The sequence below is a fragment of the Phaethon aethereus genome (assembly GCF_964289735.1).
Source record: "Phaethon aethereus genome assembly, chromosome: 1".
Lineage (NCBI taxonomy): Eukaryota > Metazoa > Chordata > Aves > Phaethontiformes > Phaethontidae > Phaethon > Phaethon aethereus.
This window is the reverse complement of record NC_138575.1, coordinates 200160091-200180108: the sequence shown is the minus strand read 5'-3', so window position 1 is coordinate 200180108 and position 20018 is coordinate 200160091. Positions and strand designations below refer to the sequence as shown.

Sequence of the window (20018 nt, the reverse complement as noted above, 5' to 3'; positions counted from 1 at the left end):
GCATATAATCAAGTTTCACAGGGCTTCTAAAGCAAACAAGAAACCAGTTCAGTTACCTCGGGGAATGGTGAAGTCACTGTTATATCAGATCCTAGATGGTATTCACTACCTGCATGCTAACTGGGTGTTACACAGGGATTTGGTAAGTGGATCTGCAATGGGTTTTAGCACTGGGATGATGACTGAGGATTGGTTTTTGTACAAAATCCTTTGTTGCCAAGGGCATGTACTAATAAATACGTATTTTTATACTGCAGTCAGACAGCCTTGATTAGTAGAACAAATTTTAAAAGCTGGCTATGATCTGATATGCTTATGACAGCAAAGTATATCAGATGGCTGTTTTCCTTTTTTGATTCTCTAAAACTATTTTTAAAAGTGTTCATTTAAATAACAGGCATGTTGAGGTACAGAAAATGCCTCTGGTAGTATCACTGCAGGAAAGATAAATAACTAAATGTGGCATGTGTGTAGGTGGGGGAGAGGATGATTGGCTGCAAGAACTGCTGGAAAAAAAATAAAACCTCCCTAAAATTATCACTTTTACTTACAAAGGTAACTTTTGAAGGCCATTATCTTTTCCTAATATTTATAATCTATCAAATATAGCCATGGCAACTTTTGAAGACTTCTGCAAATAATGTAATGTTTATCCAAACTACAGTATAAGCAAAACATTTTGAATGTGAGTTAGTGTTTCTTAACTGGCAAATTCTATTGAATGTTTTAAATTGGTGAATCTCACCAATTCTTACATATTTGCCTTGAAATATACCCAGAGCTGACTGGGCTGGTTCTGTCTGTTGTCTTAATTGGGTAGTTTTCCTGACCCAGTTGTCTGGAGCTCTTATTCTTAGAAATGAATTAAAACCAAAAGCTATCAACGTATGATACTATCTATATATGATGCCTCTAATTATTGAAATTTCATTAGTGCATGAGAGTATCATTAGTTTGACCTTCCATTCCTATGAATCAGTATTACCACTGCTATTCTATTCTTGGTGCAGTAAGTCTGGCTTCCTTATTACTGTACTGGTCACTTTTTGTCTTTGAAATAGCTTTAATAGTGTTCCTGGAAATGCAGTCAATGACTAGTTATTTGTCTTCTATTTCCATGCCCAATAAATTGCTTTTACAGAGTGCTGGTCTGTTTAAACTGATGGGAAAAGATTTATCTTTGCCAAGTAACATTGAACTGAAATACAAGGAAGCTTTGCTTTATTAAAATAACTGTATCGATATTGTTTCTAATTTGCTACTGGTTTTAGAAATGGAACAAAAGCCTCAGCACTGAGGGGAAAAAGTAAAAAAAGATTGTGGTGGCTTTGTCATGACTCATGAAATAGTGGAGCAAAACATAGTGTAGAAATATGTAGTGCATGTTACCACTTAGACACACTTTGTTTTAATCCAAAATGTAATGTCTTACCTTACTGTAATGTTTTGCCTGAAATAGTATTCTTAAAAATATACTGAAGAGGCATACAGAAAACAAATGACCTGTCATCAAGAATCTAAATTTTTCTGATGTTTTACTTTCTACATTTTCAGAAAATTTATGAACTTAAGCATAATAGAGTTTAAAAAGAAAACCATGCATGTTGTTAACTGGATGGCTCAGGAGATTGGTAATTTATTACAGAGCCTTTCACATCTAGGTCTGTAGCTCAAATACATTTTAAGTTGGCAACTGTGAAAAACTATTACCATCTCATTTTCTGACCTATGTGAAATGAGTTGGTGGTCTCAGTCCAGCATGAAGTTTTCTTCCAACAGAAAAACCACCATCACAATTGGCTATCTTTTGATAATCTGAGGAAGAGACCAAAAGCTTGAGGCAGAGTCTGAAAGGTCTTCCCACTGGAACCTTGTCAAGCTGTGTTGGTGAGAATCCTATCAAAGGTGTGCAGGGGCTACCTGTGCTGCCTCATCCACAGAGACCTTTGGGCTTGTTTTGAAACTGTTTGGTAGTAGCTGAATGTAGAAGGCACATGTTTCATGCAGGAGAAAAGACAGAATTGTATCTGTCAGATACTTTCTTCTTCTTATCAGGGTCCCTGGGAATAGCCTGAGTTACAAAAGGGATTCTGCCTGGTGGTTTGTCTTAGCAAGATGGGGACATATTGGTGTGAGGTTGAGCTTGCAAGTTGAAACTTCAGTAGCATGTATTTTCTGATCCAAAGCAAAATAACTGATATTAATGGTTGTTCTTAGGTGCGGGTTGCTGTTCCAGGATACCTGTAATATTAGCCTTCAGGAATATTGATGTTAAATCATCGATTTTAACTCCTGATTGGATGGCTGGACAGATTTATTATGCTTCTCCTACCATGCCTTTACAATGATAGGTGTTGCTGTAGTTTCTAAATGTTTTATGTTTTCCTAGATTTAGATATGTACAGACAGAGTTGCTTAAGTAACATGCTTGCTTTCATTTCGTATAGTAGCTATTGTAAGAGTGATGTTGCTTGGGGATGGTAGGAAGATAAAGAATATGGTACTTTGTCAGAAAAGTCTATTCTTTGCTACATCTGTCTCATAGGATAAGAATTGTTTTAAAGGGTAAGAAATTTCATCTCTTGGGAAAGTAATTATGCTCCATCGAGGTGCAACTTTCTAGGTTTTGGTTTTTGGGTTTTTTAAGATGTCTTAATGAAGTTAGCTTTTAGTTAGGTAATGTTTTGGAGTTGTTTTGAGATCTTGACTTTTGAAACGAAAAACGAAGTATGGCATAAAGTAACTCCTTTCTTGCTAGCATCCACAAACCAGGCAGTAAAACTTCATGGCTATTAAAACCACATAAACTTAGACTGTGAAATTTTTCTTCATAATGGGGATGTCAAAGAATCTTAATTTATGTAAAATTTGTAGAAAGTGAGTATATTCTGTATGAAACAGAAAAAACGGTAGGAAGACAAAAATTGTCTATTTTTTTAGTGTTTTTCTAGTCCTAGTTTGTCTTTTACAAAGGAAATGCATACAAATCTTAGCAATAACAACAGTTTAAATAGTTAACTTTCTTTGCTGTTTTTTTTTCTTTCACTCATTACATGGAAGCCAATTCACTCTTTCCATCAGAGCAAGAGAGATGTTGGTTATATTTGTTACCTTTTGAACAGTGCTATGCTTAAGTACTTAGCTTTTCCATAGGTCTTTGAAACATACCAGTAAAATTTTTCAACAAATAAATGTCAGTCCTTTTAAAATTTCTTACTTGACTTGCATATTCTTCAGCTTTTTTTAATTTCATGACTGAGAGCAATTGAAAGCAGATTGTTTATTCATGCTCTGGCTGTAGCGGGAAGGAGATAAGAACACTTCATGTAATTACCACAAAGTGCATCAATTATAGTTTTAATACTATTTTGAATTTAGTTATCAAGCATGCTTGAAGCATACTGCATTTTGCTGATGACTTTTCGTAGTATTTTTTTCCACTTTCTGATATCCAGCTATTGGACTTCTTCCTGTACTCAAAGTGCTTATTCCACACTAAAAATAAGGATAAGCAGAAGACTGGCTGTATGTCTGTTTTCATCAGTCTGTTTCCTCAATAGCATGACGATATTGTAGATATGATAGACGTAGCAGTGTGCTTGGAACATTCCTTCAAGGAATGGGCTCAAAATAGAGGCCCCTTTGCATGGTACGGCAATTTATACCATGCCTGTTAACATTTAAAAGTGCATATTTATTGGATATTAGTATGTAGTAGGCCTGTCCACCCATTCAGGATCCAGTCTCAGCTAAGAGATGAGCCCCCCTTTGCTGGTTTTGTGTGGTGACAGTACGATTAGTCTGTAGTTTAAATTAATGATATATTAACAAAATACTAAATTAAAAATAGATTTTGCACTGAAACTATTTAAAGTGCTCGCATGGTGCAGCAATGCTTAAAAATATACTACCACACCCAAAACCACCCCCAACCAAAAAAAAAACCCAAGGAAATCTCAGCGGTCTTACTTGTAGTACCGCAGCTGAGACACTATGATGAAACATTTTTTGTTCCCAGATTTTAAGACTAAATTCCCTGGCCTGTTTCCTTGTGCGTGGTGTGAGTGGGCATAAACAGAATGTTAGTGAGCTAAACAGATGAATTGCCACTTGGCAAGCCAGGTATGTAAGTGGGTAACACAGCGCTAGGCTCCTGCTTCCCATTCCCCTCCTCCTGTCTCTTGCCAAAGGAATGACAGTCTTTTAGCCTTTGTCGGTAACATCCATGCCCTAATCCGAGTCCTAGTTAGTCTGGGATTGTGTCGCTGGGGATGTGACCATTTGTAAAGTAGCGCTAAGCACAGGATACTGCAGCCTGTTTAATGCCTTCTTACTGTGCAGCTCAGCTAAACTGCTGCTGTGAGATGAGCACTGGTTTTTAATTAGCTTTCAGGCAGACAAGCTTTAATACAGTTGGAACGTAGCTTCCTAGGACCTGGACTCTTCCCAAGGATACCTGCAGCCAGGTTTGGGACTAGTGGGAACGTTAAGGATGTTCTTTTAACAACAAATGAGGAGATGCCACTACCAGGGTGTTTCTTTGTAGACAACATCTTAGTCACTGTCCAGGCTATGGCTGTGAGTCACTTAAATATGTGCTTTAGGCAAAGTTAAATGTATGGAACTCTTACCCTGCCAGTTTGCCATTTTCCACATTAGAGGTCTTGAATCCAAGGATGTCTCTGTCATCAATATTCAAGGGCTACTTCAGGAATACACGAATACTCTTTGTTCCTGCTGTAGTGCTTGTGGAACTGTGGTCATTTGAAGGAATGAACTTGAATGCTTAAAAACATTAAGTTTTTAAAACATTAAAGCTGTGCACATTACTTGAAAGACGTTAGCAGCTTTTAAAAGCAGTGTGGTCTTCTACCCTGTTTAAGTATACAAACAGATGATAGGCATTATTTCCCAAAAGGTACTGTAATGACTTGTTGGTGATTTGCTTTCAAAGGAGGAAAAAAAAACCCACAACCCAACCCAAACCCAATCACTGTTTTGGTTGTCAGCTGTTGCATTTCCCAAGATTTTTGTTTCTAAGGTTTTTTTTTTTATTACGCAAGTGTGTGCTTTCATGAGATGACAAAAGGCCAATGTGTCTGGCAGAACCTTGTTTTCTTACATAGTCTGTAATAAGATGCTTTCCTGTAAGTTGTAATTTACTATAATTCTAAATATTCTATAGTTAAAATAACAAATGCTGCTATTTGCAGGAAGCATGACTACTCCCTTGCTTGCCTTTCTGAGCATTTTCTTTAGATTAAACTTTCAAACCAGTAACTAATCGAAGTGTAGAAATGATCAGAAGAGATGGCAAAACTAAGTATTTGATGCTCATGCCAGTGACTTTAAGAAAACAAACAAAAAAACCCCAAACCTGAAAACCCAAATAAAGTTTTTTAAGAACTTCTGGTGAGTTGACCTTGGCTGGATGCCAGGTGCCCACCAAAGCTGCTCTATCACTTCACTCCTCAGCTGGGCAGGGGAGAGAAAATACAATGAAAGGCTCGTGGGTTGAGAGAAGGACGGGGAGAGATCAGTCAGTGATTACTGTCACAGACAAAAGAGACTCAACTTGGGGAAATTAGTTTAATTTATTGCCAATCAATATCAGAGTAGGGTAATTAAAAATAAAACCAAATCTTAAAACACCTTCCACCCACCCCTCCCTTCTTCCCGGGCTCAACTTCACTCCCGATTTTCTACCTCCTCCCCCCAGCAGCACAGGGGGACGAGGAATGGGGGTTCTGGTCAGTTCATCACACCTTGTCTCTGCCGCTCCTTCCTCCTCAGGGGAGGACTCCTCACGCTCTGCTCCTGCTCCAGCCTGGGGTCCCTCCCACGGGAGACCGTCCTCCACAGACTGCTCCAACCTGAGTCCTTTCCACAGGCTGCAGTTCTTCAGGAACTGCTCCGGCCTGTGTCCCCCCATGGGTGCCGTCCTTCAGGAACAGGCTGTTCCAGCCTGGGTCCCCTCAGGGGTCACAAGTCCTGCCAGCAACCCTGCTCCAGCCTGGGCTGCCCACGGGGTCACGGCCTCCTTCAGGCATCCCCCTGCTCTGGCGTGGAGCCCTCCCCGGGCTGCAGGTTGAGATCTGCTCCCCCGTGGAGCTCCATGGCTGCAGGGGCACAGCCGGCCTCACCAGGGGCTTCCCCAGGGGCTGCCGGGGAACCTCTGCTCCGGCGCCTGGAGCCCCTCCTGCCCCTCCTGCTGCTCTGGCCTGGGGGCTGCAGGGCTGTTCCTCTCACACGTTCTCACTCTTCTCTCCAGCTGCAAATGCTGCCTGCCGGCTTTTTTTTTTTCCCCTCCTCTTAACTCTTATCCCAGAGGCGCTGCCACCATTGCTGATGGGCTTGGCCTTGGCCAGTGGCGGTTCTGTCTTGGAGCCGGCTGGCGTTGGCTCTGTCAGATGCAGGGGAAGCTTCTAGCAGCTCCTCACAGGAGCCACCCCTGCAGCCCCCCCACTACCGAAACCTGGCCACACAAACCCAATACAAAGCTGCTGTGCAAATGAGAATCCATTTGGCTTGATTTCTTCTTGGGCATTATTGTTGGCAGTGGCCTGGTTAGATCAAGCTCTTGATTGAGTAATGTCTTGTCAACTTTGTAGAAACGCAGATTTGAAGCTAGAAATACTGACTATATTGCTGCAGTACTACCAGCCTTCCAGTTAGAAAAGTAGAAGGCATACTGCTTAGAGATCTTTGAATTCACCATGGAAAAACCTATGTAAAATAATTTCCTTCATATAAGCAAATCATTGTGAGGCTGCTGTCTTTGAAAGGTCATAGCAGTGAGGGGAGGTTCCTGAGGGGGAAAAAAGCAAATGTCACTCCAATCTTCATGAAGGGCAAGAAGGAGGATCTGTGAAATTACATGCCAGTCACTCTCGCCTGATCACTGGGAAGGACATGGATGAAATCTTCCTGGAAGCCATTTCCAAACATTTGAAAGACATGAATGTGAGTGGGAGTAGTCAGCGTGGATTTATGAAGGGGAAAGCATGCTTAGCCGACCTGAAAACCTTCAATGACTAGCTTGATGGATGGGGGAAGTGCAGTGGATGCTGCTTACTTTAGTAAGACTTTCAGCACTGCATCCCATAACATCCTTGTAGACCACCTAATGAAGTATGGACTAGGTAAGTGCACAGTGAAGTGAGGTGGATTGAAAACTGGCTGAGTTGATGGGCTCAAAGGATTGTGATAAGTGCCATGAAGTTGAGCTGGACACCAGTCACTGGTGGAGTGTCCCAAGGGCTGATCTGGGTTCAGTGCTGTTTAACATAATCATTAATAACATGGACAATGGGACAGAGTGCACCCTCCGCAAGTTGGCAGAGGATTTCCAGAGGTGCCTTCCAAGCTCAGCCATTCTGTGAATGTGTTGTACCTTTACCATTTGATCTGTCTTAAAAAATTCAGTTACTGCTTTTTCAAAACCTAAAATCCAGCTCATGACAAATCAATAGAAGAGAAGCCATGAGGGGAAAAAAAAAGTGGGAGCAGGTGTGAGTGAGAAGAATATGAAAGATCAAATAGCTCATATGGAATAAGGAACAATGTGAAAAAAGCAGTGGAATATAAAACCTTTGCAGCGAAGGAGGACATTTTTGCAATGTATCTTGACAGTATGATGAGAAGGAGGACATGGTACCATTTTCTTTCTTGGGTAAAAAAGATCATGTATCCCCAAAAGCTTTTTTGGAAGCTGTGTGGTCCTAAAATGAAAGATGTATTTCTACTGGATCATCAAATTGTAAGCAACTTTGGGTACGAAACGCTTCTGTAACCACAGTATCTCTCAAAAGGTACCTCAGTCTTGAGAGATTAAAAATTTGTCAATTTTATAGGATTAAAGTGTTAGAGATTCATATTTTTAGACCTCTCTTGGATTAGTCCCTCATCTTTTATTCTTAGCTGGAATACTATTCCTATTGTGTTAAAGCACTGAAATCAAATGGAAAAGTTAAGTGAAAATACAATATTCAGTCTACTTCTCCAGTTGTATTTGGGTCTTCATTGCAAGACCTTCTGGTGATTTTGTAAATTGGCCATCTCTAAAGATAGTGAACATTTCATCTGAACTTGTCTGAACTTGGCATTTTCAGCCAGTCATAAATTCATATGGTAGTTGTTACTGCAGCAGTCTTAGAGTCCATTTATGCTGCCCTCGCAAAGGCTTCAGAAAAGAAAGTTGTTTGCAAAATGAATGTGCATTAAAACCTGTGCTAACTTCATTCTGTCATGCAGTACAAACAATGGGAGGGGAGGAGGAGCAGCGGCAGCAAGATGTAGATGTTTGGATGTACGGAAGGATAGTCAGATGACATGACTCTTCATTTTCCACTTCCAGTTTGTTTTCCTGAGTACTTATTTTTGTGCTGTCATCATAACAAAACTGAAGATTTGGAAGTTGTCTGTATTTCACAGCTCTTTTTTAAACTAAAATATTAGAATATATTCTGCTTTCTTCTAGTTTCAGTAGCTGAGGATTTTTGAAATCTGCAAAGGAGACCTCTTCCTAGCAAGTGTAGTTACTATATCATTCTGTCTTGAATTTCTGCACTTTTCAGAAAGCAGGATGCCCATGTGCAGAACTAGCATTCTTTATATAAAGAGGGTTTATTCTTTAAGATGCTGTTTTGTCAAATTTGGATGTGGTAAAATACTTTTGCTATTACTTTTTTCAAGTTTAGAAATATTCTGATCTTTTTTTTCATTCCAGGATGTTTATGTAGCTTGATAACTGAAGTAAAATGATGTTATGAAAATTACATGGGCATGACATATATAATATATTGAGGGATGTCATTCGTATATGGATGTATGATATATAGATATTTTTTATACCTATCTATGTATATATGGGAGGGTTTTAAAAAGTGGGTTTAATCTGTTTTTATCTTTTTAATAGCAAAAGTCCTGCCTGAATTAGGTGAAATTTTGGGGATGCAAATACATTAACTGCTGGGCAGACTATACTGCATTTTTCTTGTCTATACCTTTAAACTTGTTCTTTTCTTACTAGTGTGATTTTTAATGTGCTGGTTTTCCAAAATGGCCAGGTATCTGATTGTGGTGCTAGAAGGAGAGTAGTGTGAGTAGGTAATCCTTCACTGTTAGAAGGCTAGCTCAGTGATTTAGTGCATTGTCGCACAGTAGTGCTAGGTAAACTGGCTGAAATTACTCTCATATCCAGATATATAAATACAGAGGTAAGAGTTCTACAGAGGAAGGACATCCTAGAAACTTCAGATCTAATTTCTATCAGCTCTCCTGTCGTAAAGGTAATGAGCTGTCCTAGCCAAATGGAAAAAGTATCGACATAATTTTAGTTCTGACACGAGAGAGACCAGAAGCTCTTTGATCACTAATGTACCTTTGACGTAAGCTTAGTCAATAAAAACCCTGCAGTAGGATTTACTAAAAACCCTAGAGTATAATTTTAGAAACACTTAGGTGCAGTTTAGTTTTGTTGATTATTTTAGTACTAAATACCTTCTTAAGGTTGTGGCAAAGTTACCACTGTGTAAAATGCTGTGGAACATAGGAATATAAATTGTTCAAAGTACAGGAAATAGCTGTAACAACATTTTGTCTGCATCTTGCTCTAGGAGGAAAACGCCGTGATCTATCATCTGTACTCATAATTTAGAGGGAAAGTTGATGAGGTGACAGGAAAACAGTCCTTTGATTAACCCTAAATCTGAGCAGTTTCAAGGTGGCCTGTGAAATACTCACCTTATAAATAGGGCACATTTATCACTTATAAAAGCTTACTCTTTAGAAACTCCCAGCTTGCTCTCAACACGAGTGATACAAAGCTTTATCTTTTGGGCGTTGTTTGAAATATAGTGTTTGTTCTGTGCACAAAGGTGCTTTAACAAGTAACCAAGAGCAAAGCCCAGATAACCACTGGAAAGTGCATAGTAATAAATTGCTAATAAATTTCACCTTTTTTATTTTTTCTTCATCCAGAACAGCAGAAATTATGTATTAGTCAATACAAGGAGGGTGATGTGGAAGTGATGAGAGTACTATTTAAATGAAAAACAAAAATAAAATAGGGCTGTTAAGGACAATGGAAGGGGGTACCATAACTACATGCAAACCAAAGAGTAATTAAGGCAGTTCTCTTCTTTTGCATGAAAATATCAGAAAGTATGAGATTATATTGCTACTCACTGAATGCCTGTCAACCTGCAGAAGCTGCTCTGACAAAATGAGTGAGCAAAACCAGTACTCGGTGTGTTTACCCATTCAAAATCTTCACTTTTGAGGCAGAACTCTAAATTGAAAAAGGAGGTGGAATTATATCCGGAATAACGTAATACCTAAAATCAGTTGCAGTGCACGCTCTTCTCTTGCATTTGATCCTGCCGTGATGTGTCCACAGCATCCAGAGTCATCCTGACCTATGGACAGAGCAATCGTATGTGTAGCAAAACACACAGCAAATATATTTCTGCAAGACTCTTTGTTTTCATTTATTATGTTTCTTATTACACTTTTGAATGTTGTGTTAATGATGTTTGACATGATAGCAGATTTTCCTGGTTTTGCCTATGATATCCACCTTTCCTTCCTTGGACTTAGTACAGAAAGTCATGCCCTGCGGCTTGTCCTGATGTACATTTTTAGGGAGTGGGAGAGTTGGCCTGAAAAATATAACTAGATTTTTTTCTTTCAACTCTAATTCAGTTCCGGTGAAAGTTTGGAACAGGCTGCCCAGGGAGGTGGTGGAGTCACCATCTCTGGAAGTGTTCAAAAAACATGTGGATGTGGCGCTTCAGGGGTTTAGTGGGCATGGTGGTGTCGGGTTGATGGTTGAACTTGATGATCTTAGAGGTCTTTTCCAACCTTACTGATTCTGTGATTCTATAATAGAAAGGCCTGTGTATTAGGCTATGCACAGCCTTTGGTAAGTTACATTGCCCCAAGTTGGCAGTAATTGAGTCACAGCCACTGAAAGAAATTCTTGGAGTATGTTCAGAGCATAAAAATCTAATAGTGAGTCCAACAGCTTTCATCAGGCTGAAACAGAGATAAAATACAGTGATGGTAACTAGCAGAAGGCTTCCCTGGCATAGATACGGTGTCCCTCTACCTTTCATCCTATCCAAATACTTTCTGTACTTTGAAAATTTTTGAGCATGTGTGCTTTGTTAAGTTTTTGGTTGTTTGGCTGTTACTAGTAATCTTAATGGTTCCTGATTTTAATGAGAATTTAGTCAGATGCTTGATTTTATTTTTTTTAAAACAGCTCTGAGATGGTCTTTATAAGAAAGATAATTAAGAGGAAGTATTAAATTAAAATAAATTATTTTCCAGTGCTTTTCACAATTCATATATTTTTTAATTAAAAAGAAGACTTTAATGTTTAGATTTAATATACGTTGGGTTCTGTGGAGTCATTATTTTCACCGGTGTTTGTGGTGGTCTTTTGATGATAACTGATTTGGGGCTTTAAAATAAATTAATAGATATGACTGAAATTAATTATTTTAACTGTGAATGCACATCTTTGAATTCAAGGAAATAAATTAACTCCAGAACAGTGCTGATACTATCATTTGACTATGGTTGTACTGACACTTTCTTGTGCTAGAGTACTATTTAGCATTGAAGTAGTCAGTTTTGTTTAAAGGGGAAAGAGAATGGAATTACTTTCTGTAACCATAAAAAGTTTAAAAAAAGTATCAGTTGCAATCCCTAAGGATGCAATAGGGGAGCATCCCACCTTGATAATAAGGAAATGTTTTGGTGATGTTATGATTACCTGAAGATTAACGGAGTTATTCAGACAGGTGTGCCTTAAAAACATGAATGTTTTGTGGGTCACAGACCCTGAGACGGGGTGTGACTTTTGAAAGGCTAGCTGAAGACTAGTAGATTTTTGCTGCACAATTTTACTTGTCACAGGACCTAACTGGAAAGTGATAAACTGCATCAGTATTTTAGATTTCTACCCGTGTCACAAAAGTGCTCTTTCAAGTAGGCTACAACTTAGTAATGCCCTTGCAGCCGTATTTCAAAACATTTTTGATTTTTTTTTTCACACTACTGAATTACAAACTTCACAGCAAGACATTTTTAACTGAAGTGTTTTGTGCTTCTCAGGTACTTGCTTACATACAGCTGAAGTTGAATTTTTTTGTATGCTTGTGGGATTGTGCATTTGAATCTGTTCCTGCATTGTTTAATATAATACTTTGAAGTCTAAAATATTATGAAGTCATTCATTCTAGATCTTAATAGAATCATTGTTGCGGCCATGATTGCAAAAGAAAAATAATTTAGGGATAAAAGCACTATACTACACAAAGTGCCTTTAGGTTAAACTAAACTCCTTTTTTTTTAAAATTAAAACCAGTGTTATACTTTTTTCAATTCTCTTGGCTCATCACAGGTAGAAATGGATGAGATGATCAGTTCTGCAAATTGGGGGCACAGCCATTAACAACGCACAAATATTACTGGTTCACAAAAGTCACTGGTGTGACTCACCCCATCACTGTGAACCCACTACTGAGTTATGTTTTAGTAGCCAAACTTTTAAGTACAGGATTGTCCAACCAGAAATTAATTCGGATTATTGAAAGGTGCATTGAAATGGAGGTATAAAGAGAGTGAATCTGTTCATAAATATACATGGGACTACTGCAAACAGTTAATGCGGGGGGGAGGTAGCATCTACATTACAATAGCATAGATAATTCAAAGGGATTTTGGTTACTCATTGAGAGGTATGTTTAAAATAAACCTTTGAAAAGTAATGAGTTCAGAAACAGCCTAGTAGCAAAAAATTTGTGGAGTAATAGTTAACTACAAACCTTGTTGGATGCTAAAAGTAATAAGTATCCAAGGTCACAATGGCTAAGCTGTTCAATAATGCCAGTTTTTTTCCTCACTGCTTTGATGAGTAAAACTTGGTGGAAGGAGGACCCAACTGCAGAATATATTTCCTGGAGCATAAGAATATGTCCTGTGATTTCCAGGCTTCTAGTATGTGGACATACCGTCCCCTGCTTCTGTGAACAACCTGCTGTGAGCAACATGAATGCTATCTTTTTTTTTTTATATGATCACATCTCATCAAGATGTAGATAGGTGTCATTCTCCTGTTGCTTGCATTTTTATTTTCAAAATAGAAAACCAAATAAGTTCTAAAGTCTGAGTTTCCCCTCTGAATGAACACAAAAACTTTCAGCATATGTTAAGAAGCAGTATGTGACTGCAGTGTTTGTTCAAATGGGACAGTGGTTTAAAAAAGAGGAAAAATGAGTAGCAGTCCTGTAGAAAAGATGTGAAGAAAACGCATGGCTCGTAACCTTAACATGAATCAATAGCCTTACACAGTGAAGCAAAACAAAATACCATACTGGGACTGTGTAAGTGGAAGATGCTGTATAAGACATGCAAAACAATCCCGCTGCTGTATTTAGCCTTCGTGGAGCCTCAGCAGGAGCAGTGTTTAATTTGGAGCACTCAAGTTCAAATAAAGAGGTGGCCCAAGGCAGAACAGCTAGAGGGAAGCAACAAGAATGATCATACATTGAGAAAAAATAACGCACTAGGAGCCACTGAGCAGGAGAGAGTTCTTTTAATCTAGGTGATAGGACTGAACAGAGCTGCAGATCTTCAGAACTCTAATAAGACTAGTCCTTGCAGTGAAGGAGTGGTTGGCTAATCTTTCTGCTGATGTGTAAGAGAAGAGGCAATGGGAGTAATCTCATTTGTTGCATTAGAAGCGAAGGAAAAACGCCGCAATAGAGTGGAAGAGAAAAGATTGCCTGGGGGTTGTGTAGCCTTCATCATCAGGGACTTTAGAATCGGTGAACAGAGCACGGTATCATGTGTCAGGTCAGGCAGATGGATGAAGGTCAGTGCCTGAAGTTCGCTGTAGATCTATGAACCTGTGTTGGTATAGCCTGGGTTTTTTTAGCTCCTTTATTTGAAATTAGCCTGCTGCTTAGGATTTCCGTTTGCACTTTGCAAATAATGACTAAATTAGAAGCACCAAAAATATTTCAGTGAGGATCTTTGTTCGCTTTTCAGTAGTAACCGTGATTGCATGCACAAGAGTAGGATTTGTCTCGGAATCACACAAGGAGTCCTACAAAGCCAGATCTAGAACAAGATAAGATTTAGTGCTGTGCCATGGTCACAACGCCAGTCTTCCACGAGAATGACTTATTCCCCTGCTGCTGAGGTGGGGTGTTGTGGGGGAGAAGGGTGATTTTTTTTTTCTTTTCTTAAATTTTGTTCTGTGGGGTTGTTTGTTGGTCTTTGAAGTACTTAGCTGTACATTGCTGCATGGCTCTTCACATTTGGTTTAGGATCACAACAGCTTTCTCACTTGCGTTTGTCTGGCGTGAGCAAATTATTTTACTTGAAGGCAAAAGTAAATATGTCTCTTCTAGAACAAAAATGGGTGACGCAAAGTTGATAATTTGTAGTTATAAAAAAATGATACCTGTTTTAAAGTAGTGTGTTTTCAGAACACAATATAAAAATTGGTGAAAGATTTTTTTTTCTCGGTCAGCCTTAGTGATTTGAATAAACACTTTAATCTTTCATTTTCTTTGGCAAATTAAAATTAAACTGAAATGTAACAAACTGAAATTCGTCCAGATTTCTTCCTTCTGTTTCTCATGACTGCTTATTTTTCTTTGGGCAACTTATTACATATTAGAAATGTATTTGCAAAGAGACAAATCTGGGGAGTAATTTTTTTTCTCTCCAGATGGTGGACATGAGTCAAAGATGTCTAACAGGAATCCCTGACCCACATTTTGACTTTTATTAGTGTCCTTGGATGTTTTTCAGGGAGTCCCTAAAATATGTATGTTTTAGGAGTACCAATATTGTCCCTATACAATTTTCTGATAGATACTGCCCTATTGAATTTAAATACTGATTAATGGTCTTGTTTGGAAAATTCTTTCAACTAACGATGTTGTTCAGGCTAATAATGCAATGATTTTAGGAATGGGAACCTTCAGAATAAGACCTCTGATTTTAATTTTTTTGTTTTTTAATCTTTAACTGTGATGTTCTATCTCTTTACAGTGATGTGACACTATAAATATTGTTGCCTGTAGTAAGAATCTTCTGTTTCAAGCAGCTCAGTGAAGGGTCTTTGACTGTAGAAAGCGGTGAACTGCTGTGAATGGTTATTCCAGATCAACTGAGGTTGTTTTTTTTTTTAATTTATTTTGTGGTTTTAGAAGACTCCTACACGGATTTCTAAATCGTCTGTATTTTTAAATGTTTTCTGTAAATCCTGAAAGGAAAGGAAAGAAATCTAAGTGTGAAACAAGCTGTTGCTACTTATTTTGCTAACCAGTACTGTCTCATCTCTTTGTGCTTTCTCTTCACATCTGTACCTACCTTCAACTTAGGGTAGAAGATCTTTGAGGCAGGAGTTGTTACCCAATGCTGTGCTGATTAATCATCTGGCGTAATGGAGTCTTTGTGTGAATATGGCTCCTTGTCCCTGTCAAAATCCAAATAGTAAAATATTTTAAGGTAAAAACATCATGAGGAAGTTACAAGAATTTTTGTAGAGTATTATCAACCTGTGAAAATGCTGGGGGGGGAATTATGGTTTAGGTCAATGTATTATTTATCTGAAAAATTTTAGTGCCTGTGTAATGTATCGTTAACTCTACTCAAAAAAAATTAATTAGGCATGTAGCTTATTAACATCCCAGATATACTGAAGCAACTTTTGTAAAAGATATGCATAGTTTCTCTTTGAGAATGAATGAAAAATTGAAAACCCAACAGAATGGTTTATGCGGTGAAATTATGTGTTTTCTTACCTAGCACTTTTAATTGATTTAAACTTCAACATTAAGCCTGCATTTAAAGATTTATGCTGCTTGTTTACTTCTAGCACTTTTCTAGAAACAATCAAAATTGAATGCTTTGTGAGCTCTGTGCCCACATGCTGCATTTTTTTAATGTTGAAGCAATACTTACCTGGAGGGTATGCGTTTATTTAAAAAAACCCACAAAAACAGACAAAAAAAAGGGGGGGTGGTGGTGTGGGACAGAAGTTCTTCTGCATATCACTGAGCTAATGCAGCATGAGTTGGATCTGTTGTTATTGCTGTTGGAAGGATAATGGGATATATGTTACCTCTGTGAACATAGTCAAGCTGTAACATTTTCTTCCATCTTTAACCTGCTCTCAGAGAAGAGAGGCAACACCTCATATTCCTTTTACGTATTTTGTACGTGGATTGTACAGTTTCAGAAATCCATTTTGGAGCCTTTCATAAGCAGTAGTAATTAAGTTTCTCAAGGAAATTTTTTGCTGGATTATTAATTTTTGCACTTTGTTTTACACAATATGAATTACTACTAGTTTGATATCAAATTGTGGTCTTTTGTCTCTTTGAATGTGTTTATACCAGAGCCTGATATATTCAGGAAGACTTAAGAGTTTCCTAGAATACATGTTTGGTAAATCACACTAAGATATTGGATTCATTATATTAACTTTTAGGTAGCCTAAACTGTCTTGCTAGGGCACTTTTTTCTTCAGATCAGTTTAAACTGGGGAAGCAAAGCAAGAGCTGTAACTCAGCCTTATTATAATTCTTACAGTTCACAACTGAATACGAGCCCCTGTTTTGTCCAGGATTTACAGTATGACTGGGTATCTAAATCACTCAATTTCAAAACAAATCTAGCATAAATTTTCAGCTTTACTTGTGAGTTTTATGACTTTTTTCCCTCAAAATAAGCTCTGCAGGTTTGATTTATATGTACAGTGTTAGCATTTGAGGACTCTTCTGACTGCAGATGCAAAGACTGTATTATGAGAAACAGGACGGCAGAAAATATAGGATTAAGAAGTGAGTGCTTATGTTTCTAACCAGTTGAACTCTAGCTCAATTCTTTAACTCACCTCTCCAGTAAAAAAAGGAAAGGGAAGAAGGAGAGAAAAATAATGTAAAGGCAATGCTTTCAAGTTTTGCAACTGTCTGAATTGGTATACATTTGTAAATAGGAATAATGTAGATGATTTTTCTCTCCAATACAGAGTGATATAGTTATGTGTAGTCTGTATCTTACTCAGATTTTTTTTTTTTAATGTAAAATGTGTCTGCAAATGTGCCTAATGACCCTGAGCATATCATGTTGTAGAGTTGGCTTCCTGTCCCTGTGCTGGGCAACAACGGGTCTGTCGCCCACCAAAAGGATCTAGGGCAATTTTGGTAGAAACCTCGGCAGCTCGGCGACTGCCAGCTCCTGCGGGTTGAGGACAGACACCGGGGTGTCAGTTAGGGAACATGGTGTTGGAGCACAGAAGCACCAAAAAAAACCATGAGGAAAATGCAGTCAGGGAGAGCCTGTGTCTGGGTCCTTGCACAGCTTTACCATGACAGAGAAACTTGTCATTTTTATCAAAACAAAGTTGGTTTAAAACTGGCAAAACAAAGCTTAACTAACTTTTCAGAGACTAATGTTTAGGTTTATCGTGGTATATGTATTGTATATTTATTTTTTTTTCCACAGAAACCTGCTAATATTTTAGTTATGGGTGAAGGTCCTGAGCGAGGAAGAGTAAAAATTGGTATGTTTATATCTTTGATAAGTCCCAGTGTAGCATTTAAGTTAGAATGTTCTGAAGGTGCAGTTGTACCACCTAAAGTAGTCACTGTAATACTAGTATGTGCCTGGGCATATAATGCTGTTTTCTGAGTGACTGGCTTCTTGATATTAGCCCCATGCACCAGTTCTGATGATGAAATGCTGTAGCCTCATCAATAAAACATGGAAAATGTCGTTATATTTTGTTTAAGTGGGTGATTGTGTGGGGTGGGGGATTTTGATATGGGGATAAAGATGACAGCTAGCTAGGGGGAAAGGAGGAGAAAGAAACGGGATTTTAAAATTTCCTCCATTTACCCCTGTAATGCCTTGACATTGTCTTGCTGCTGCTTATAAAATCTAAATAGGGAACTACTCGTTACTACAAACCTTAAATTTTATAATGGAATCAAAGGTGGCATTTCGCCTACAAAATGTGCTTGAAAGGGTAGACAGGTCCCTTGGAGATAAAAACAAGGGATCTTAAAAGTCCAGAAAACAGAGTAATCTAAGCAAAATTCTTAGTGAGAACTACTGCTAAACACTCAAACTGGGGTGTACCAGGGTAGGAAGGACCCAACACTTTTCCCCTTATTGTAACATTTTCTGGTGGGAGTTACTGTTCACAGTGAGAGGATAATCTGTAGAACTTCAATTGTTTTAAATTAAAGTAAATAAATAAATAAAAATTAATTGTAGTCTAACAGTAAGAAGCTATACCAGGCTGTGCATTAGCGTGGCAGCGCTTTGATAGCAGACTGCTAATGCACAGCCTACTTATATTTGCTATGGTAATGCAGCCCCGTTTGGAAGGGTTTTTTTAAAGCTAGTTCATCTTTTTTCACTTCCCTCTGGCTTTCTTTTATGAGATTATTCTTCTGCATTGTTGCTCTGTACTCGTACTGTTTTCTTTATCTGAACTATATTGTTAATCACCAGTATAATGATTCAGGGTGGGATTTTCTTGGAGTGCTGCTCTAGTCCTTCCCTCGCCCTTTGAAATCCAAGGAGCAGGTGGGCCAGGACTGAACACTTCTGCAGATCCTACCCTGAAAGTTTTTAATGCCCTTCCGAGGTTTAAGGTTGACAGTAGAGATTGAGGTCGTCTCTGTACAAAACAGGTACAGCATGGACAGCAGAAGGGAAAATTTCTTCCTATTACCTTACTCTTCACGGAGCGGTTGCTTCCAAAATTGAGAATGTAGGTCATCCTCTGGGCACGTTCACTTTCAACCGTGGTGGTGAGATTTGCTGTACACAACTACTTGCTAGTAATTACACATAGACCACCCATTTATTTCTTAATTTATAGTTTTGAATTAATTTGGGAACAACTTAGAACGCAACTAAATTCAGTCAGACTCTCTTAACGGACAGGTGAAAGATTCTGTATCGGACCACCAGTCCTCTGAGCCATCCATTCCCAGTGGGGGAAGAGGGAGGGGGACCCTGGGTTTTCAAGCGTGTTATCAAAATGTAGATTTTTTTTTTTCTTACTTTCTTAAGATATTACCACATCAGGAAAAGAATGCAGAAGTTATACCCATACCAAGGGCTTCCATTTTTCCAGTGTAACTAATTTTTCTAAAAAATACATAACTGGTATTTAACTTAAAATAAATTTTATAGGCTTTTTGTGTCATTTTGAGTCATAAATTCACTTTCTGCCACAATTCCTTACTTTTCATAGTTACTAGTGACTTGACCAGATCTTGAGTAATCAATATTTTAATGTAGAAAACTGTAAAATGTTTCTGTTTTTAAATGCATTAAAACAATCATAAATAGGAATGCATATGAAATAAAATATTAAGGATTGTGTAGTCAAGTTAGAGACCCATATTTACACTGGAGTTTTCCCTCAACCAGTGAGTTATAGCACTACGTCCTTTTCCCTCAGAATGGCTACTCATCTCATTTCAGTCGAGTCTTTCTCAGGATGTCTGTATCCCTGCACCACAGAGTCCCTCTGTCTTGGGATTTGGGGAGTGGTGGGTTGGGAAAGCAGTTTGGTGGGAGAAGGTGCATATTTTAGTCTCTGCCCATTTTTTCCTGTATCACTTATATTTGGTAGTTCAGGCAGCTTTCTAGGCAGTTGTATACTACCAATTCTAAAAAGCAGTTTTTAATGATATAATGCCCCCAAACAGAATTCTAAAATTACAGCCTAAATGGTGTTTAGTACTGGTATCTTGGTACTGGAAGTACATCCTGACAGAAAATTAGCAGGGAGGCAGGTGCTGTAGGCTTAGTTGCTGGTTTTGTGTGAAGGAAGTCTTGCTACAGCTAACGTCATGAGGAGGGAGCTTTTGTGATGTGCACGTATGTATTATAAATCATTCTAACCTTTGCAGACCTGCATTTTGCTCACATTTAAAATGCTGCTTCTTGAAAGACCATTCTGTAAT

General features: G+C 38.4%; 1 protein-coding gene across 2 annotated transcripts in view; it reads left to right on the top strand.

The window, feature by feature from the left end:
- The window catches only part of CDK8 (cyclin dependent kinase 8), a gene marked incomplete at its 5' end in the record, with an annotated part of 82803 nt that overhangs the window by 44027 nt on the left and 18758 nt on the right, over positions 1-20018 (top strand). For both annotated transcript variants that reach the window (XM_082013950.1, XM_082013949.1), the window contains 2 exons: positions 2-142; positions 17536-17593. In XM_082013950.1, coding sequence (XP_081870076.1) covers positions 2-142; positions 17536-17593 — 199 coding nt within the window. The remainder of the gene's footprint in view (position 1; positions 143-17535; positions 17594-20018) is intronic.